The 21,322-nt window shown below is 37.8% G+C and overlaps 1 protein-coding gene across 6 annotated transcripts in view; it reads right to left on the reverse strand.

The window, feature by feature from the left end:
* The window catches only part of BABAM2 (BRISC and BRCA1 A complex member 2), a 389,902-nt gene that overhangs the window by 360,693 nt on the left and 7,887 nt on the right, over positions 1 to 21,322 (reverse strand). Inside the window, exon 1 of one of the 6 annotated variants that reach the window (XM_081796996.1) lies at positions 6,671 to 6,690. The exons of the other annotated variants lie outside the window; for them this stretch is intronic. Within the exon in view, the coding sequence (XP_081653122.1) occupies positions 6,671 to 6,675 (5 nt within the window). The 5' untranslated portion in view covers positions 6,676 to 6,690. Of the gene's footprint in view, positions 1 to 6,670; positions 6,691 to 21,322 lie in introns of those variants that run through there. 6 annotated transcript variants of the gene reach the window in all.

Here is a 21,322-nt window from a genome sequence, read left to right on the forward strand (position 1 = left end):
GGCGCCTGGGTGGCTCAGTCGTTAAGCGTCTGCCTTCGGCTCAGGTCATGATCCCAGGGTCCTGGGATCGAGCCCCGCATCGGGCTCCCTGCTCGGCGGGAAGCCTGCTTCTCCCTCTGCCACTCCCCCTGCTTGTGTTCCCTCTCTCGCTGTGTCTCTCTCTTCAAATAAATAAATAAAATCTTTAAAAAAAAAAAAAGAGTATATAGTGTGAGACAACAGCCAAATCGTATATGGAAACAGAGCCAGAGCAATGGGTGGGCCAGCCAATCCATAAGGGCCATGAAAACATCATGGAAAAGACAGAAGAAAAATCTGCCAAAACTCACCTTAGAGCAAGCGCTGTATATTGTTGAAAAGACCACTTACTTGGTGTGGGGACAAGGGCAGGGGTTATACTCCCCAAAGAGCATTCCCAAGTTAAAATGGCTAATCTCCAGTTAACTGCAGGTTTCTGTTTTGCTAAGAGGAATATACAAATTTGGGGCCAAGAACTTAACAGTTCAAGGCAACAGGGGAAAGACGAAGCTGTCATTAGCAGGTCTCTCTCTCCTAAACAGCACTCAACTTCTCTCATGAAATGTTAAACAAATATTTAAAATATCTATTATGAAAAAATAAATAAATAAAATATCTATTATGTTCTATCTTCCATATTACCCAAGATAAACAGCTTTATGGGAAACAAGCCAATGTCATGTTAACTAAAGGTTCTCTTAAGATTAAACTAAAAATGTTTCCCCTTCTTTAAAATTACCTCTGTCTAAAATTGGTTTTGGTCAGGGGCGCCTGGGTGGCTCAGTCGTTAAGCGTCTGCCTTCGGCTCAGGTCATGATCCCAGGGTCCTGGGACCGAGCCCCGAATCAGGCTCCCTGCTCAGCGGGGAGCCTGCTTCTTCCTCTCCCACTCCCCCTGCTTGTGTTCCCTCTCTCACTGTCTCTCTCTGTCAAATAAATAAATAAAATCTTCAAAAAATAAAATAAAATTGGTTTTGGTCATGTATTTAATTTACTGTGAAATTTCAAACCACATTCAAGGACGGCATTGGTTTTTCTGCTACTCAAAAAAGGGCACGGGTTAAAAAAGATCGAAGAACACATATGAATAGAATGATTTCCACGTATGGAAAAGACAGATCTGTGTGTATGTCTATGCACATAAACAGATTTCAGAAGGAGAGTCACCAAAATATGGCAGGATTTGGGGTAATTTTTACAACTTCCTTTGATTACCTTTCTGCATTATTTTGATTTTTATGATGAACATGGACTACTTTATAATTATATAAATATTTTAAAGTTAAGTAGATCCTTTTTATATTTGACTAGATGGCTTGATTGATCATTTATCTTTTTCCTCTAAAGAGCTTCACTCTTTTTTGAGAAGGAAAAACTGCAAGGGTAATCTACTAATGAATTCCTCAAGTAAAATATATACAGAAGTCTTTATATTGTGACATTACAAAACTTCACATGGCTAATATTTATTTCCCTCATGGTTCCATTGGGTCAGAGTTTGGGAATGGCCTGACTGAGCAGTTCTGGTGTAAGGTCTCCCAGGATATTGCAATCAGACATCATTAACAGATAACTAATATAGTGGAGTTCATTCATCTAGAAAATCATTTCCTTATATAAGTATGAAAAAGCTACTAAAATAACAAGCAGCTGGCTTCATTAAAATTATATTTGTATAATGGCAACTTGTCCTAACACAGGTCTAAGATTTAAAAACCAATATTCCAAATTGAGTATCTCTGAATAAGAAGATAATTTTAAATGGTTTAAAAATTGCTGACAATCTAAATGTAACCTCAAATTTGTCCCTCAACTAAATTTCCCGAGTGCTTACCACTTGTCAGGGACTGTGCCAGGTACACAGAATACGGCAGGGATGAACAAAAAAAAATATCTTGGTATTATATTGGAAAAAAAAAGTTTTTGCATGAAGAACTATGCTCTAAAAATATATCTTTTACTGGGAATGCACCATTTTAAAGTTTAACACATGGGAGAACAAAGGGAGTTAAACTACCACATTCTGCAGATAATGCAAGTGGGAATTATCAAGTGAGAATTTCTGATAACATCAGAACAGGTAGTTTACCTGTGGTGCTTTATTACAGAAAATAGAGGCAGCTAACCACAGATACAGTAAAATGCTAAGCATAACACCCTCCACATACTCTTGTCTCGACCATCTCTTATCTCACATCTAATCACATGACTCCCGAGATTACTATTTCTCTATTTTCCAATTGTTATTTGTCTTCCTAACCAGGTCTTAAGGTTCTTGGTGCTAGGGAGTCTGGGTGGCACCGTCAGTTAAGCGTCTGCCTTCGGCTTCAGGTCATGATCTCAGGGTCCTGGGATCGAGCCCCGCATCGGGCTCCATGCTCAGTGGGCAGTCTGCTTGTCCCTCTCCCTCTCCCTCTGCCCCTATATCCCCCCATGCTCTGTCTCTCTCTCTCTCTCAAATAAATAAAAAAATCTTTAAAAAAAACCTGTTTTATACTTTTTTAACGTCCTAGTGTAGCATCTAGCATAGTACTAAGCATCCAGCACTGATGACGTATTAGCATCTACTTATCATAAACTAAACCCAGAAATTGTCATTTTACAGATGATGACAGCGAAGGCCAAGGGTCTCACAGGTGCTCAGTGAGAGCACTGGGACTGGAAACCACTTTCATGGCACTCTTAGTCTCCCTAACCTAAGCATCTCTCAGTCATCTGTAAAATCTCCAGCATCTAGCACTGGTGTCCAGGACGTGGATACTCCAACAAGTACATAGGCAAAGGTTTGCCAAATGAATGCATAAACTTTGACTCCCAGTCTTATGCTCTTTTCATGACAAAAACTGATGATTTAACTGGAGTTGGGAAGATGCTCTTATCCTCACCTCTGAGATAAAAGTGTGATTATTTGTAAAAGGTCCTCCCTTTGAAGAGCTATACATGTGACCCAGAATTTATATTTAAAGTCACTTCCTAAAATTATTCTATTTTCCTGATAAATAATAACAGGCACTAACATTTGTTGAGCATTTGCTATGTGGCAGGTACTATTCTAAATTCTTTAATTAGACTGAACTATTTAAACCACAGTAACCTTCAGAGATAGATGCTATTATTACCTCCATTTTACAGATGAGGAAACTGAGGCACATTACAGAGATTGGATCCCAACCCAGGATGTCTGATCCAGGGCCCATTTTCTTAAACACCACTCTAAATCATCTCTCAATAATTAAAGGGGAAACCATCAATTAGTAAAAAATGAGAATTAAAATGTCAATAAATGCCATTGTATTAAGTACCTAAAATAATGAAAAGTAAAGGCTGACAAAATGTTGGCAAAAAGACTGTTCTACCATGTGAGCTTTAGTGACGTGAAAATGATTTATCAGTAATAAGTATTAGAACTGTATACACCATAAATCAATGATGCAAAAGTGGGAATAAGGTGCTCCTAATTTGATTAAATAGGCTCTGCAATGTTAACACTACTGACTTATTCAGCAAACCCTTTAAACAAACAGTGAAAATAAATTCGGATTTGAATCATTAACTTATTACTTGTTCATAGTTCCTGAGATCTGATTCAAATTATTAAGGAATCACTATAAACAGGAAAAGTTGGCAATTTCACTGCGGCTTATAGGGTTTTAGTGACAGCCAAGAATTAATCTGAATTAACAAAGTTATACAAAGGTATTCTGCAACCTTTAAGACATTAGCATTTTTAAGAGAATGCAAAATAAAAGCAAAATACATGTTTTCTAATTTAATACTAAACCTATTATTGGATATGCTTTCTGGAAAAAAGCATGATTTAAACCATTTCTCCTCTCCGAGCCATCTGAAAAGAACAAAGTAGATGAGTCCAGGGTTCCTTCCCTGAGTCTACATCAGTTTCCTTTACGCTATTAATTTACCATTTGGCCCGTTCTCCTACAGAGCTTCCTGTTTTCTTGATAATGACGTTGGTGCTTAACCAACAATATTCACCAGCAGCTGAGAAGGAAGTCCTCAGCTTTGGCAACCTAAAATCACAGGTAACTGTGAAACAAGATCGGCTCAAAGACCAATACTGGCTGCTACACAAATGTGAAGTCACAAAAATTAGAGTGGATTCTTGTTAGCTCCTATTCACAACTGTTTCATTTTACAGAATTTCTTTCTTCTGACTCCACTCAGACCAAAGCAGTTGCAAAATTATCATAGCTTCTAGGCTGAAAGGCAGCAGCAAAGAAGCTGGAAGAGTGCTGCAGGCTATCTCAACAGCTACCAAAGCATCTGCAAAATAGGCATCATCTGCACTTCTGCTGCACAGGATTGTACACCCTCAGCCTTAGAAGGGAATTATGGCCCATCAAAACCCACTAGGTCAAGTTTTGGCTTTCTGAGGGGACTCATGAATTAAAATAGGTAAAAGAAGGCCAAAAAAACGGCACCGAGAGAGATTTTTTACATCATTCAAAAGAATGGCACTGCTTGCTCGATGACATATGATGTTCCCGATACACCAAATACAACCTCTACATCTTTAAAGCCTGAAATCTACTTCTAGGCCCTACTAGAAAGTGATGGATTCAATCCTCAGCATAGGATTCCAAAATGGCATTACCAAAATATGTGACTCAGCTCAGAATGTTTTAAAAATTGTAAAATTAAAATATTAAAAAAAAATGTGTTTGCCAGTTCATGTGGCATCAACTGTTATTCTCAGTTTATATGCTGTGTCCACATTTATAAATGACAGACTTCAACTCTAAAGTGGGCAATATTTTTGTTAGTAGGTGTTCCTATAACAAAAATGTGCTTTAAATTACAGTATGATTCCAGCAGGAAAGAGGGGCTCAAAAACTATTTTTAACAGTTAACTAGGAAGGGGGAAATCTTAATATTTTGAGATGGATGCTTAGCTCATTAATATTCAACCTTTCTTATTTTCTAATACATGCACTTAATTCACTTTGTTAACAGAATAAAAGAGAAAATAGGATTATCTCAATTAGTGCAGGATAAATGTTTGATAAAATTAAACATCTATTCATGATTTTAAAGACTTTGCAAATAAGGATCAGAAAGGAACTTCCTTAATATAATAACGGCCAACTACAAAAAAACCTACAATATCACATTTAACAACAAAATGTTACATTTTTCCCTTTGAGACAGAGAACGAGATGTTACCCCCTCTCACCACTTTTATTCAACATTGTACCGGAAGTCCTACCAAGGGCAGGCAGCACAGGAACATAAGGGTATAAATATTGGAGAGAAAGAAATAAAACTATACTTATGTGTAGATAATATGACTGTGCATATAGAAAGCTTTTTAAATCTTCATAGGCATTATTGGAAATATGTGAGCTTAGCAAACTTGCTGGACAAAGGTCATACACAAAAATCAACTATAGACTGTATACGTGTATCTACACACCATCAACAATCAGCTTAAAAATAAAAACTTTTAGAAAGATGCCATCAAAAATAACATCAGGGGTGCCTGGGTGGCTCAGTGGTTAGGTGTCTGCCTCCAGCTCAGGTCATGATCCCAGGGTCCTGGGATCGAGCCCCGCATTGGGCTCCCTGCTCGGCGGGAGGCCTGCTTCTCCCTCTCCCACTCCCCCTGCTTGTGTTCCCTCTCTCGCTGTCTCTTTCTCTCTGTCAAATAAATAAATAAAATCTTTTAAAACAATAACATCAAACTATCAAATATATAGAAATGTTACAAAAGATGTGCAAGATCTCTATGTAGAAAGCTATTATTAGAAGAAAACAAATAAACAAATACAGATATGTTCATAGATTAAAAGACACATAATGAAAAGATGTCAGTTGCCCTTAACTGATCTGGAACCTGAGAGGCAGATTTTAAAATGTAAATGGAATGTCAGGAACCAAGAAGAGACCAGATTCTCTTGAAGAAGAAAAACATGACAGGATTACACACAATAGCCAAAAACTGGAAGTAACCCAAGTGTCCATTGAGACTGATGAATGGATAAACAAAATATGACATATATGTGTAACAGAATATTATTTAATAGCCTTAAAAAGGAAAGAAATTTTGACACATGCTACAACATGGATAAACCTTGAAGATATTATGCTAAGTGCAATAAGCCAGTCACAAAAGGACAAATACTGTATGATTCTGTTCATATAAGGTACTTGGAGTTATCAAATTCAAAGAGAGAAAGTAGAACGGTGGTTGCCAGGAGCTGAGGGAGGGTGCAAAAGACAGTAATTTAATGGGTATAGAGTTTCAATTTTGCAAGAGGAAAAAGTTCTGGAAATAGATGGTGATGCTGGTTGCACAACAATGTGAATGTACTTAATGCTATGAACTGTACATTTAAAGATGGTTAAAATGATAAATTTTATGCATATTTTACCACAACAAGGAAAAAAACTTAACAGGAGAATTTGCCCTACTGGATATCAAAAATTATTATAAATCTTAGTAATTAAAATATTGATACTGATACACAAAGATAGACAAAGACAGAATAGAGTCCAGAGACAGGTCTTCATATAACTGGACACTTAATTTATGATAAAGGCATCTCTGTACAGTATGGAAAGGAAATTGTTTTCAATAAATGGTGCTGAGTCAGTTAGAAATGCTTATAGGGAAAAATATGAAACTTGATGCCTACCTCATAATTAACAAGAATCAAGTCCAAGTGAACTGAAGCTCTGAATGGGAAAAGCAAAAGCAAAATATTTTTAGAAGACAATGGGAGGAAGGTTAACTGGGTAAATAGAAGAATATCTTCAAGAATTTTGGGTGAACAAAAATTCCCAAAAAGTACTACTATGAAGGAAAAGATGGGTTAACTGGATTATATTAATATTAGATATTCTGTTCATAAAAAAAAAAAAATTAGAGTGAAAAAACAAACCACAGGGGCGCCTGGGTGACTCAGTCGTTACGTGTCTGCCTTCGGCTCAGGTCGTGATCCCAGCGTCCTGGGATGGAGCCCCGCATCAGGCTCCCTGCTCAGTGGGAAGCCTGCTTCTCCCTCTCCGGCTTCCCCTGCTTGTGTTCCCTCTCGCTATGTCTCTCTGTGTCAAATAAATAAAATCTTTAAAAAAAAAAAAAAACCACAGAGAGAAGATATTTGCAACATATAAAATTGATATAAAATATATAAAGATCTCCTATAAATTGATAAGAAAAAGACAAGTTAGTAGACCTGAAAGAACACTTCATAAAAAGGAATCCAAATGGCCAATATACATGAAAAAGTGCTTAACCTAATTAGTCACAAAAGAAATGCAATTTAAATCTACAATAGGCATCACATCAACCCATCAGGGTGGCTAAAATCAAACCAACACTACCAAGTGGGATTAAAAACTGGTCCTATGGCATAATGTATACAGCCAACGTTGCCTCTCTTTCATTAATATCTATATATTTTTGCAGATTTTTTTGGGTATGACAGGTGAAAATACCATGTTATAAGTAATATAAATTATTTTCAATATTGCTTATTTCATCTTATATCATTATTTTTAATTTATATTTTATATATGTTTTATAACATATATTTCATAAATAAGTATGCATGTATTGAGGGTTCATAAACAAATTATTTGAGGTGCATAATCAAAAGTTTAGAGATCACTGCTACAAGAGTACAGAAAGGAGTGTCTTTTCTCTAGAACCTTGAACTGTAAATCAGAAGACAAAAATCAAACCTGTGAAAATCAAATAAGTACAATTTAAATAACAATTCAAGACGACAATAGGAACAAGTCACAAAGCAATTAACATGATTAATTGCCAAATTAGTGGTTAAAGAAAATAAGCACAATAGAAGTTGCCAGAGCAGAGAAACCACTTTCAGCTGGGGTAATCAAGGAAGGTTCACTGGAATACGACTGGCCTTTAAGAACGCATTGGATCTGGTCAAGCTAGGTAGGGGAAAGAAAATATTTACTTACCATTGTCCTTAAATAAGGACAAAACCAAGGAGACAGAAACTCAGCCAGATTGAAAGCTCTGTAAGGAAACAGTCTATTACACCCTGGATCCCTTAGTGCCCAGCAGCCCACCTGCTGGCACACAGGAGGCACCTGATACCTGCCGCATAAACAGTGCAGGTGAGCGAGCTGGAGATGACAAGCACACTCCAAGGTCATGTCAAAGTCAAAAATTGCATAACTATCCTGGACTGTTTTCCTATCCAACTGTGGGGATGCTGGTCATTCTTCTATTAATAAATATTTTAAGAAATCCCCAGGGGGGACTGCCTGGGTGGTTCAGTCAGTTAAGCGGCTGCCTTTGGCTCAGGTCACGATCCCAGGGTCCTGGGATTGAGACCTCCCCCCCTTCCCCCCCCCCGGGGGGGGCTCCCAGCTCAGCGGGGGTCTGCTTCTCCCTCTCCCACTGCCCCCCCTCTGTTTATGCACACTTGCGCGTGTGCGCTAATAAATAAATAAATAAAATCTTAAAAAAAAAAGAAATCCCCAGGGACAAAGCCAACTTACATACAATTTCTATCCATTTAATGTGCAATATAGTTTTATAAAAAGTAATTTTTATACTAAACTCTAATTTGTTCAGTAAAAATATTCCTGTAAACTTTTTATTTTTAGGTCATCACTTTCATTCCTTGACCCAAAACATGTCCTAAATGGATATATTCCCAATTCTCTGAATTCTGAGGGCTTTATATTTTATACCATTTGTATACTAGGTATCTAAATCCCAATCTCAATTCCTGCTCCTCAAAGGGAAGGACTGGAAAGAAGCTTGGCATGGAGCTCAGATTTTCAAGGGTATAAATTAGCAGAGCTGTGATCGTTCCCTTACTGGCTTTCCTGGTGTTTGCTTCATTTATATTTGCATCTCTTCAGTGCCTCACACTAAGTGCTCAGTATATGCTTTCCGTATGAAAAATATATTTAAGTGAATACGAACAGTACAAGGGCAGGATACAGAAAAGAACAGATGGAAAACTGGTAGAGGTGGGGGGAAGAACAGGGAGAAGAAAAAAAAAACGGAAGAATGAGCTGTTGTGAAAACAGAGAAGGTGGAGGGGGAAATGGAGAAAGAAAGTGGAAGAGTGGAAAAGAAGGGAAGGGGGAATTCATAGATTCTGAAGTGCTATTACAGGATTCTCCTTCCTGCTGGTGAAAGGTGCCTTCTAAGGATGGAAGAACAGGTATTTTTTATTTTTTTTATTTTTTTTAAAGATTTTACATATTTATTTGAGAGAGAGAGCAGAGAGAGCACGAGTGGGCAGGGTGGGGGCAGATGGAGCAGAGGGAGAGGGAGAAGCAGACTTCCTGCTGAGCAGGGAACCCAATGTGGGGCTCAATCCCAGGACCCTGAGATCATGACCTGAGCTGAAGGCAGATGCTTAACCAAATGAGCCAACCAGGTGCCCCAAGAAAAGTTTTTTAAATCCTCAAACTCTTCTACTTAAGTGATTACAAAAAGATGTAGCACCTGCCATATGAGCATATCTGGAACTACAGGGTAATGGGATAAATGCGCATCCATATATTTGGGGGTTTTCAATGGTTTGGGGGGGATTTTTTCTTAGATTGCTGCTTGAGATACTATCATTACACACTATGAATTTAAGTAATTTGTCTCTTCCTTGCTTTCCTCATCTGTAAACTGGGAATGATAGCCCCACTCCATGGAGTTATGAGGATCCATTGACTTGGTACATACAGAGTATTTAAAACAGTGCCTAGCACATAGTAGATACTTACTATTATGATTACTCAAAAGCACAAACTGCAAAGTCAAAAATATGGAGGAGGGTCTACCTCAAACACTATTTTCATTAAACCCTTAATTCACTTGGGCAATAATTTTCAGAATTTAAAAAAACTTCAATTGACCCTCTCACGACATTACTATGCCTTCTTCATTCCACAGACAAAAATTCTCAGAGGGAGTCCAATTAACAAGAGATTGAATCAGAACAATAAAATGATTTCCCTAGATCTTAAAGCAAATCTAATGGAGCCCATAAGGCTCCTCATGTTACAGAGCAGAAGAACCACAAAAGAAAGAGTATGAAAGTGGGATATCTAAGTGGTAGACAGGGAAGAAGAGACTAGAAGGAGCTGTCAGAGAAAAAACAAAAAGGGGAAGCCTCTAGTCTAGACCAGAGGCCTTCAAAATTTTTTACACACAGTAAGAAACTTTTAAATCACTATTTTATATCACCACTTGCTACACTGTACTAAGCATGTATGTACATACACGTGTGTATGTATTTGTATGTATATGTAAACTAAAACAAATTTTTATGCAATACTTAGCCTTATTACATGAAATGCACAGATATTTTTTGTTCAATTTTATTTCATATTTTTTAAAATTCAAATTAAGACCCACTAAAATGATTTCATGTAAAATGATCCACACCAGTGGATCACAATTTACCAATGGTTTGCAACACACAGCTCTATCCAACACAACCTCACGGAATGTAGCTTCCAGAAAAATGAAGATAACAGTGCTCTACTCCACATTGGTCAAAACTATTTCTTGAACACTTCAATCAGTTGTAGGTGTTACACTTAAAACAGTAACAAGAACAAAAAACAAACAAACAAAAAAACAAAAAACAAAAACAAAAAAACGGGGTGCCTGGCTGGCTCAGTTGCTAGAGCAGGAGACTCGATCTCAGGGTCGTGAGTTTGGGCCCCACACTGGGTGTAGAGATTACTTAAAAATGAAATCTTTAGAAAACGAAAAAAAGCAGAAAATGTAACTATTGCATACATTTTGCTAGATATAAGATTCATGTTATCTCCTGCCTATAGCTGATACATAAAATTTTCTTTAAACCCAGGGTGGGTTACTGACCCATAAGAGGGAAATAACTATGTATATAGGTGTATATGTGTATACATTGTACACAAGTAAGAAATAGCTTTTCCTTTTTTATGTCTTTTTTACTGGTCAGGATTTTTTTTAATGATTTGATTTTATTATTTTTTGTTTTATGGCTTCTGGGCTTGTGATAGAATGGTCTTCCTCACTCTAGTATTTTTTTTTTTTAAGATTTTATTTATTTATTTGACAAAGACACAGCGAGAGAGGGAACACAAGCGGGGGGAGTGTGAGAGGCAGAAGCAGGCTTCCCGCGGAGCAGGGAGCCCGATGCAGGGCTCGATCCCAGCACCCTGGGATTATGACCTGAGCCGAAGGCAGATGTTTAACGACTGAGCCACCCAGGCACCCCTCACTCTAGTATTTTAAAAACTACCATATATTCTTCTTATAGCTAAATGAAATTTTTTTAATGTGGCATGTCCAGTAAATAATATAATTTAATCATGAAGACTTTAAAATAAATACCATTATTATACATGTAAATAACCATGGTCATTGCCAAAAACTAAAAATCTATAATGTCAGGGATTCAAAATACATTCTAAAATACTGGCATTTTATGAGAAAGTACCTAATAAGTTCTTTACATATATTCTATATTTTAAAGTCACTAGAACAATTAAAGAATATCTTCTTGACTATATATATATATATATATATTCCTGACAGATTCCTGAGTTAATTCCTATAGGCTATCACTATGGAAGAAATAACATGCTGATGCATTTCACTGGCCTGGCCAGACATAAGTCATCTTTAGATATGAATCACGTAATATTTCCTCTCTACTTAGCAGATCAATGTTTTGTGATGGTGAATTGGCATAAAACTTATTCTTTAAAATGATACTCTCGGGCGCCTGGGTGGCTCAGTCGTTAAGCGTCTGCCTTCGGTTCAGGTCATGATCCCAGGGTCCTGGGATTGAGTCCCACATCGGGCTCCCTGCTCAGCGGGAGGCCTGCTTCTCCCTCTCCCACTCCCCCTGCTTGTGTTCCCTCTCTCGCTGTGTCTCTCTCTGTCAAATAAATAAATAAAATCTTTAAAAAATAAAATAAAATAAAATAAAATGATACTCTCAATTTGTTCTCAGGATCTTCTACAAAATATGTGGAATTCTAGATTTTTTTTTGGTATGTAATGGGAAATGTGCTTTATACTTTTTTTCCAGAAATTTATGCATTAGCCTATCTGCTTTTCTGATTACTAACATTTCTCCAAGTAAACCATACAAATCCTCTCCTTTTTTATTTATTTACTCTTTCTTTTCACTTCATTCAGTTCTAGATGTTACACTTTAAGGACAGAGACTAACTGGATCTCACTGGAAAGAAGCCAGCAAGGATGCTGAAAGGACACAAATCACCTGGTTATAAGCAGCGACTCCATGTTAGACTACAGAAGAGAAAAATACAATACACAATAGCTAGCTAGCTTCATTTATTTGAAGTGTTGTCACATGGAGGATGGATTAAGCTTGTTCTACATTGTGCCAAGAGGTACAAGTGACACAAAAAAGGGTTTCAGTCAACATAGGAAAGCCCTTTCTAACAGTATCTGCAGCCCAGCAAGTGGCCTTGGGCGTCAGGGGGCTTCCCTGTGAAAAGACAGTCACCTGGCAGGGAAGTCTAGAAGGGGCTCATTCAGCACATGGTGGTCATTAGAGTTTAATTCCTCTAATCCTGAAATTCTATAATTCTCAACTAGATTAAGATAATATTATACTATAATATGACTTCTAAAGCCAACACCATTTCTTTATTAAGTTTTTAAAAAGAAATGAATTCTGGGGCGCCTGGGTGGCTCAGTCAGTTGAGCATCTGACTCTTGATTTCCGCTCGGGTCATGAGATCAAGCCCCATGTCGGGCTCCACCTTCAGCAGGGAGTCTGTCTGAGATTCTCTCTCTCTTCTCCCTCTGCCCCTCCCCCCACGCTCTCTCTCTCACTCTCTGGCTCTCTCTCTCTCAAACAACTCTTAAAAAATAAAATAAGTAAAATTTTTTAAAAAAGAAATGAATTCTACATAAAACCAACTTGAAAAAGCAAATGATAATATCTTAACAAAAACAATGTAATAAAAGTTGGGACTTAATGTGCCTAGCACAGTCACTAAATCTTCATCAGCTCCAATTAGAAGAAAACTGAAATGCCAACCAAGTCACTGACCTGGTGTAAGATGTACACCAACTTATAAATATAAATCCATATGTTGCTTTAACAAACAAATAGCGATGAAACAATGTTTGAGCTTTAATATGTGCATGAATAAAGGAAGAATGCTTACTCAGAAAAGACTACACTGTAAACATTCTCTCCCTACTTGAGTCATGCTTCTTTAGTATACATGCAGATTACATAAATAAAGTAGTACTGCTCTCTCAGTTTTTACTGACCCAACTAACTGAAAATTCTAGTTATTTTGAGAGAAGTCTTCATTCTTACAACCCTCTACCATATTTGTTTAAAAAGAAAAAAAAAGCAGTATCTCAGATTATCCAATGTGTAGTTAGGAATTACTTATCACTAATGTACTATCTCTACTCTCAAACAGAATTCTACAAAGGCCAATTCCTGGACTGTTAGAATGCAGAAAACTTTCTAGAACAGTGCTACTCAGAGGGGTCCATGGACCAGTGCACTATTAACTGTTACTAATCCGTAATAAGATAAGTAGAGAAAATGAGAGTAAGAAACTTTCATAGCATTATATAAGACTAGTTTTAAGTCAGATGAATCAAATATTTAAAAACCCAGCCTTGTATCTCATGTCTTTTTTATTTCATTTTTCTAGTAATTCATTTCTATTATATTTCACGAAACTATCAGATGGTAACAGATCGGAAAAATTTTAAAACACATATTTTTCACCAAAGACAGAAAATTTCTCAAAAGTTCCTTTAAATGCTGAAGGTTCTTGGATAGGAAGATAAACTGCTTTACTTTGATGTCCCCCAATCTCCCTATTCACCTTGGTTTCCCCACCACAGTAACAAACCCTACTAATTTATTCAAGTGTTCTTTTGATATCTCTGCTAAATTGTCAGTAATATCAACACAGTTCACTGCTTAAAATGTATCATCAGGTTATCTGACTGCTCAGAATTTGCAACACTACTTCATTTGCATCCAGATGTAGCTCCAACATATTCCTGGACTCCTTCCTTGTAAGAAGATATTAACTAATTTGATGATCTAGCCTGGAGGGCCACCCGATCTTGCAACATGACAGATGGCACAACCGTGGCAGTCAGTCCTCATTTCTGAGAGAGTCTAGAGAGAGCACAGCATGGTTTTAAATGCCAGGCCTCCACTCAGGCTTAAAGACTGCTTATCTTGGCAATTCTGCCAACACACCTGTACTTGCAATTCTCCATTCGAACTATTTTGGCCCCCAGAGTCCTCTTTTGACTTACACGTTTCTTTTATTTCTTACATAAACATGTATAAAGATGAATTTAATAAATATATTTATAAAAACCTGCCAACAAACAATTCCTAAAGATATTTTTATTCCATAAAAATATGATGAGTAATACTCTTAGGAAAAGTTAAATACACGGTGATGTGCTGTAAGAAATTATCCCACAGTGCCAATAACTGCATGCTTTTAGTTAAGATTTGCAACATCAACCAAGCTTTCAACTCTTCAATGGCTTAAATGATGTGGAAAAAAAAAAAAGAGTCTGATAATTTAGGTCAAAGAGTTAATCAGTGACAGACCATAAAATAACTACATGTGTTGAATTTCTGTCCTAGTACCAACTATGAAATTGTATTCCCTCCCTTCAATCTTTAATTTGCAGGCATCTACAAACTTTTGTCAAATGATCTGGGATCTAGCCCATCTATAGCATAGAAAATACTGCTATTTTAGATAGCTATCTTTTCTGAAGGAGTTCTAAAACTGAACTATTCCTGATGTTTAAGTTTTAGTCTCAGTCACTTAACCAATCTCTATCTGAATTCTAACCAGTAATTGGGGAGCTTTTTCATGTTCATCTCTAAAGATATTTCATAAATACAGATAAATACAGATAGGGAGAAAACCCATTCCATACTATACTATACTATATTAACAAGTGATTCCTATCTTTTCCTGGCCAATGCACTTTTTTTTTTTTTTTCCAGCTAAGAAGGCCCAGTGTCATTATACATGACTTTGTATTTAAAAAAATTTTAGGGTGTGCCTGGCTGACTCAATCAGTAGAGCGAGCGATTCTTGATCTCAGGGTCATGAGTTCAAGCCCCACGTTGGGTGAGGAGCCTACTTTAAAAAAATAATAATAAAAAAAAATTTTAACTCAAACAGATTTAATTCACCACAGAGGAGCTATGAGAGAAGAACAGGATTGGTAAAATATAGTATACTTTCTTTAAAAAGATTTGGGAGGAAAAAAAATCAACACAGAATAGCATATGGAGGGGTAAATATCAAATGGAACCCAGATTCGAGGCCTAATTTGTTCCTGGTCTTTAGGCAGATCCAGAAAATAAGAAGTAGGACTAGGTAAACCTAATACCTGGGTACACACTATAAGGCATCTGTTCCTTAATCACATGATGGCCAATGCTTTCTTGAAAAAATACAGAATACCTGGTAAAGAAGACCTGGGATCCAGTCCTGGGATCTAGTCCTGGCCTCCACCACTTATCAGCTAAGTTATCCTAAATGAGATGCTTAACCTCTCTGAGATTTGTGTTGTCCTCATGTGTTTAAAATAAGTTGTAAGGGGAGGTTATAAAAACATTCCTCACAGATCTACTGAGGGCAAAGACAATCTATGAAAAAAAAAGCTTTATACTATTCACAAAAGCTAAATTCATTTACTGCTCATTTCTTCATAGAAAAAAATATATACGACAGACATTATCTGCTTGGAGATCTGAATCCACCGCACAGACGGAGGTAAATGGATAGCCTGGAGGCCAAAGAGCCTCTGAGAGGTGCGGATGGGGCGTAGAGAGGTGCATTTCAGGAAGTGATCATACCTTGAAACCCATCCTCAAGATTGGAACAGGGCAGGGTTTTCAGGACATGGCACTTAGGAGCCCTTCTCAATGGCTGTACACGTGCCTCTGCTTCTCTTCACCCTTTCTTCATAGTCTCTTCCTCGTCCATGATTTTATCTCCCCCTCACACTGCCCTTCTGCCTCCCCTCTATCCGTCCACCCCCCTTCTCTCTTTCCTCCCTAGCCTTCTCCCTTACTTAATTACAATATGGAACTGAAATAATTTTTCAATATTTATTTTTCCTATTCTTAGTTTAAAATCCAGAGGGTTCAGATATCTATATATACATTCACTCATAAGACATGTACTAGAATATTCACAGCAGCACTGCTCATAAGAGACAAAAACTCGGAACTACCTAAACGTCCTTCAGCAGCAGAACCGAGAAACTGGTCTGTTCACATAACGGAACGCTCCTTCCTCAGCCAGGAGAAAGAACAGACCCGCAACAATACAGAATCTCACAAACATGATGCCAAACAAAAGAAGCCAGACACAAAATGCCATTTTGTGGGACACAAATTCTATTTATGTTAAGTTACTTTAAGAAGGCAAATGCAACTTCTGCTCTTCAAAGGCAGGATGGTAGTTATTCTGTGCGTGTGTGATGGGAGGGAGAGAGCACCAGAAGATGTGGGAGATGCTGGTAATGTTCCATTTTTTTAAGACCCAATTACACAAATGTGTTCAGTTTCTGGAAATTCTCTGGGTAACTTACATACGCTTAGAAGCACTTTTCTAAATGTATACCGTACCTCAATAAAAAGGTTTTTTTTTCATCAATGAGTTTAAACCTTTAATGTCCTGGGGAAGGGAGGAACAACAACTAAGCACTTCTTGGCTTCCCCGGTGCCCTCTAAGTACTTTTTCTAGCCCAAAAGACAACTGCGATACGGCCCTGAACTTGGAACCGTGGAAACTACTTTCAGTTTCCCAACTTCATGCTGACCGTGCTTCTCCTATGTACCAGGTTCTGTGTGAGACACAGAGGATACAGCTGTGATGCCAGATGAGGACCCTGCCTTCTTTGAGAAAACAGATAAATATATACACACATATATAAATAAAAGCTTGAGATTGGCAAGAGGACAGAGCCTGGGATGGAGAAAAACATGGGAGGCCCGCTTTTGATGGAATGGTCTAGCGAGGCAACCCTGAACAAGTCACTTAATTTACTTGAGTCTCAGCTACCTCATCTGCCTTAAGGGGATTATTGTAAGGATTAAGCATGATAATATCTCTCAAATCACTTATATTACAATAATAGCATTATGGATGATAATAGCTCTTATTATTGTCCTTACTGCTTAATATAGAGTCTCTTGAATTAACCAATGTCAGCATGATCTATACACTAATACAGTAATAGTAACAATGAATAGTATTTTATGGGTCACTAATTCTCAATTAAAAGGCTTCCACTCTGGGTAGAAGCAGGTCTATCAATTAATGGCTCGCCTCTCCTTCTAAAGGGGTGTTAATGATACAAAGGCCTGCATCTCCCGCAAGTAGTTTGGGCTCTGTGCTAGTGGCTCTTAGTGGGCTTCTGCCTATAAAATAATCACAATAATGGTAGCAGGAATAGCTGCTGCACCAGATCCTGTCCTTGCCATATTAGGTCTATTACCTCCTGAAACCTCACATTGCTGTATGAGGTATAGATTTTAGCATCCTCATGTTACAGGTGAGGAATCAGTCCTGAGAGGTCAAGGTGAGCGTCCTAAGCTATTATGTGGCCATGCTAGGGTTTGAAACCGAGCCTCTGATTATATAGCCCTGCAGCTTTCCCCTACATTTGTTGTCTTTGTTTTGTTTGATTTTAATTCTGTAACCGTATCTTAAGCTCCTTTAAATATGGACCTTGACTCATTGTGGTCAGGTTGGTTCCCTCTGTTCTTCCCAACCGCTATCCCCTCAACCAGTATATATTCAGATACATTTACACTATAAGAGTGAAAATACAGTGTGAATGCAAATCTATGTTCTTACACAGACTGAAAAGGGAAAAAAGCCTCTTTGAGTTTAAAGCCCCTCAGCTGTTTCTAAAACCATGAGGGTGCTCCACCCATTTATTCTGGCTTAAATCTGGGGGCAGACTCCTTTACAGAAGCTATTTTCATAAGAATTTACAGTTTAAAAATAAGTTCACCATTTCAGTACTATTTTAACTTTTCTCACTGTACTTAATGAGTTTGCCTCCTTAGCCAAAGGCTTAAATCAAAACATGAATTGGAAAAAAAAAAAAATACCCTCAAATGTGAAAGATTGCTAGCTAGCCTTTTCTCTAAGGTCAGGAATAAGACAAGGATGCCTGCTTTCACCACTTCTACTCAAAATAGTACTGGGACTCCTAACCAGAGCAAGGAGTCAAGAAAATGAAATAAAAGGTATCCAAAAGGAAGGAGAAAAAATATCTGTTTATGGAGGACATGATCTACATGTAGAAAACCCTGATGAGTCCACACACACACACACACACAATCAAAACTAATAAATTCAGCAAAGTTGCAGGATACATGATCATGCACCCATGATGCAAGTCAGTTGCCTTTCTATATACACTAACAAAGAACAATCTGGAAAGAAAATTATAAAAACATCCCATTTACAATAGTTTTAAAAAGAATAAAATACTTAGGAATAAACTTAACCAAGGGGGCAAAGGTTGGATACAGACCCACTTATCCACAGGAAATACATTCCAAGACCCCCAGCAGAGGTGCCTGAAACCGCAGATAGTACCAAACCCTATGTATATTGTTTCTCCTTATATACCAATGATAAAATTTAATTTATAAAGTAACCACTGTAAGAGATTAATAACAAAAACTAATGAGAAAATGGAACAATTGTAACAGTATACTGTAATAAAAGTTATGTGAATGTGGCCTCTCTCTCAAAAGATCTGACTATACTATACTCACACTTCTTGTGGAGGTATGAGATGATAAAATGCCTGTGTGATGAGATGCAGTGAGGGGAACGAGGTAGGCATCGTGACGTAGCATTAGGCTACTACTGACCTTTTTTTTTTTTAAGATTTATTTATTTATTTATTTGTCAGAGAGAGAGTGCACAAGCAGGGGGAGTGGCAGGCAGAGGGAGAGGGAGAAGCAGGCTTCCCACTGAACGAGAAGCCCGATGCGGGGCTCGATCCCAGGACCCTGGGATCATGACCTGAGCCGAAGGCAGATACTTAACCGACTGAGCCACCCAGGTGCCCCTCCTACTGACCTTCTGACGTGTCAGGAGGAGGATCACCTGCTTCTGGACCATCATTGACCATGGGTAACTGAAACCACGGAAAGCAAAACCACAGAAAAAGAGGGACTACTGTACTCAAAACTACAGAGCACCTGGGTGGCTCAGTCATTAAGCGTCTGCCTTCGGCTCAGGTCATGATCGTGGGGTCCTGGGACTGAGTCCTGCATCAGGCTCCCTGCTCCATGGGAACCTGCTTCTCCCCCTCCCTCTGCCTGCCTCTCTGTTTCTCATGAATAAATAAATAAAATCTTTAAAAAAAAAAAAAAACTACAGGGCGCCTGGGTGGCTCAGTTGGTTAAGCGGTTGCCTTCGGCTCAGGTCATGATCCTGGAGTCCCAGGATCGAGTCCCGCATCGGGCTCCCTGCTCAGCAGGGAGTCTGCTTCTCCCTCTGACCCTCCCCCCTCTTGTGCTCTCTCTCTTTCATTCTCTCTCTCAAATAAATAAATAAAATCTTTAAAAAAAAATAAAAAAATAAAATAAAAAAACTACAAAACATTGCTGAAAGAAATTAAAGAAGACATAGGTAAATGGGAAGACATCCTGTGTTCACTGATGACTTAATACTGTTCAAATGTTAATACCACCCAAAGCAATCTAAGGATTCAAAGCAATTCCCATCAAAATCTCAACAACAATCTTTGCAGAAATAGAAAAAGCCATCCTAAAATTATTATGGAAGCTCAAGGGATCCTGAATAGCCAAAACAATCTGGCAAAAGAAGAACGACCTTGAAGGTCTCACATTTCCCAATTTCAAAACTTAACTAAAAAGCTACTGTAATCAAAAGACTGCAGTACTGGCATAAAGACAGACATATAGACCAACTATATGAGAAATAGCCTAGAAATGGACCCTCAAATATATGGTCAAATAATTTCAACAGTGCCAAAACCATTTAATAGAGGGAAAGACTGTCTTTTCCAACAAATAGTGTTGTGAAAACTGAATATTCACATGCAAAAAAAAAAAAGAACTTGGACCCCTAAACCATACACAAAAACTTTGAATTAAAAATTCAAAATGAATCAAAGACCTAATCGTAAGAGCAAAAATGATAAGCTCTTAGAATAAAACATAAGGGGAAAGCTTTAAGACATTGGATTTGGCAATAATTTCTTGGATATGACACCAAAGGGATAGGCAACAGAAGCAAAATTAATAAGCTGGACTTTATCAAAAGTAAAAACATTGTGCATCAAAGATATCATCAACAGAATAAAAAGGCAACCCATGGAAAGGGATAAGAAGGCAGACGCTTAAGGAATTGGTTATCCAGAATATATAAAGAACTCCTACAACTCACTACCAACAACAACACAGTTCAAAAATGGGCAAAGGACTTGAACAGCTATTTCTCCAAAGCAGACATGCAAATGGCCACTAAGCACTTGAAGAGCTGCTCAATGCCACTGGTCATTAGGAAAATGCAAAACCACAATGATATACCACTTCACACCCACTAGGATGACTACAGTTTTTTTTTAATTTAAAAGCAAAGAAAACGTTTAAAAACCAAATAATGTTGGTGAAGATGTGGAAAATCTGGAACCCTTGTGCATTGCTGGTGGCAATATAAAATGATGCAGCCCCTGAGGAAAATGATATGGTGATTCCTCAAAAAACTAAACAGAGAATTACCATATGATCCAGCAATTCCCCTTCTGGGTATATCCCCCAAAGAACTGAAAACAGGGCCTCCAACAGATATCTGGATGCCTATGTTTATAGCAGCAACATTATTCACAATAGTCAAACAGTGCAAGCAACCCAAGAGTGCATCGACGGGTAAATGGATAAACAAAATGTGGTCTATACATACAATGGAATATTATTCAGCTAAGCTTAAAAAGGAAGGAAATGTTGACATATGCTATGACATGGAAAAACCTTGGAGACTTCATGCTAAGTGAAATAAGCCAGTCATAAAGGAACAAATACTGCATAATTCCGCTTATACAAGGTACTTAAAGTAGTCAGATTCATAGACAGGAAATAAAATAGTGATTTCCAGGGGTGGGTGAAGGGAGGAATTGGGAGTTATTATTTAACGGGCACAGAGTTTCCGTTTTGCAAGATTAAAAAGGTTCTAGAGATGAATGGTGGTAATGGCTGCACAATGGGCGTGAACTCAGCGCCACTGAACTGAAATGCCACTGAACTCAG

This window comes from Leptonychotes weddellii, chromosome 10 (genome assembly GCF_054177405.1).
Source record: "Leptonychotes weddellii isolate Sample4059 chromosome 10, ASM5417740v2, whole genome shotgun sequence".
In the NCBI taxonomy this organism is placed as follows: Eukaryota; Metazoa; Chordata; class Mammalia; order Carnivora; family Phocidae; genus Leptonychotes; species Leptonychotes weddellii.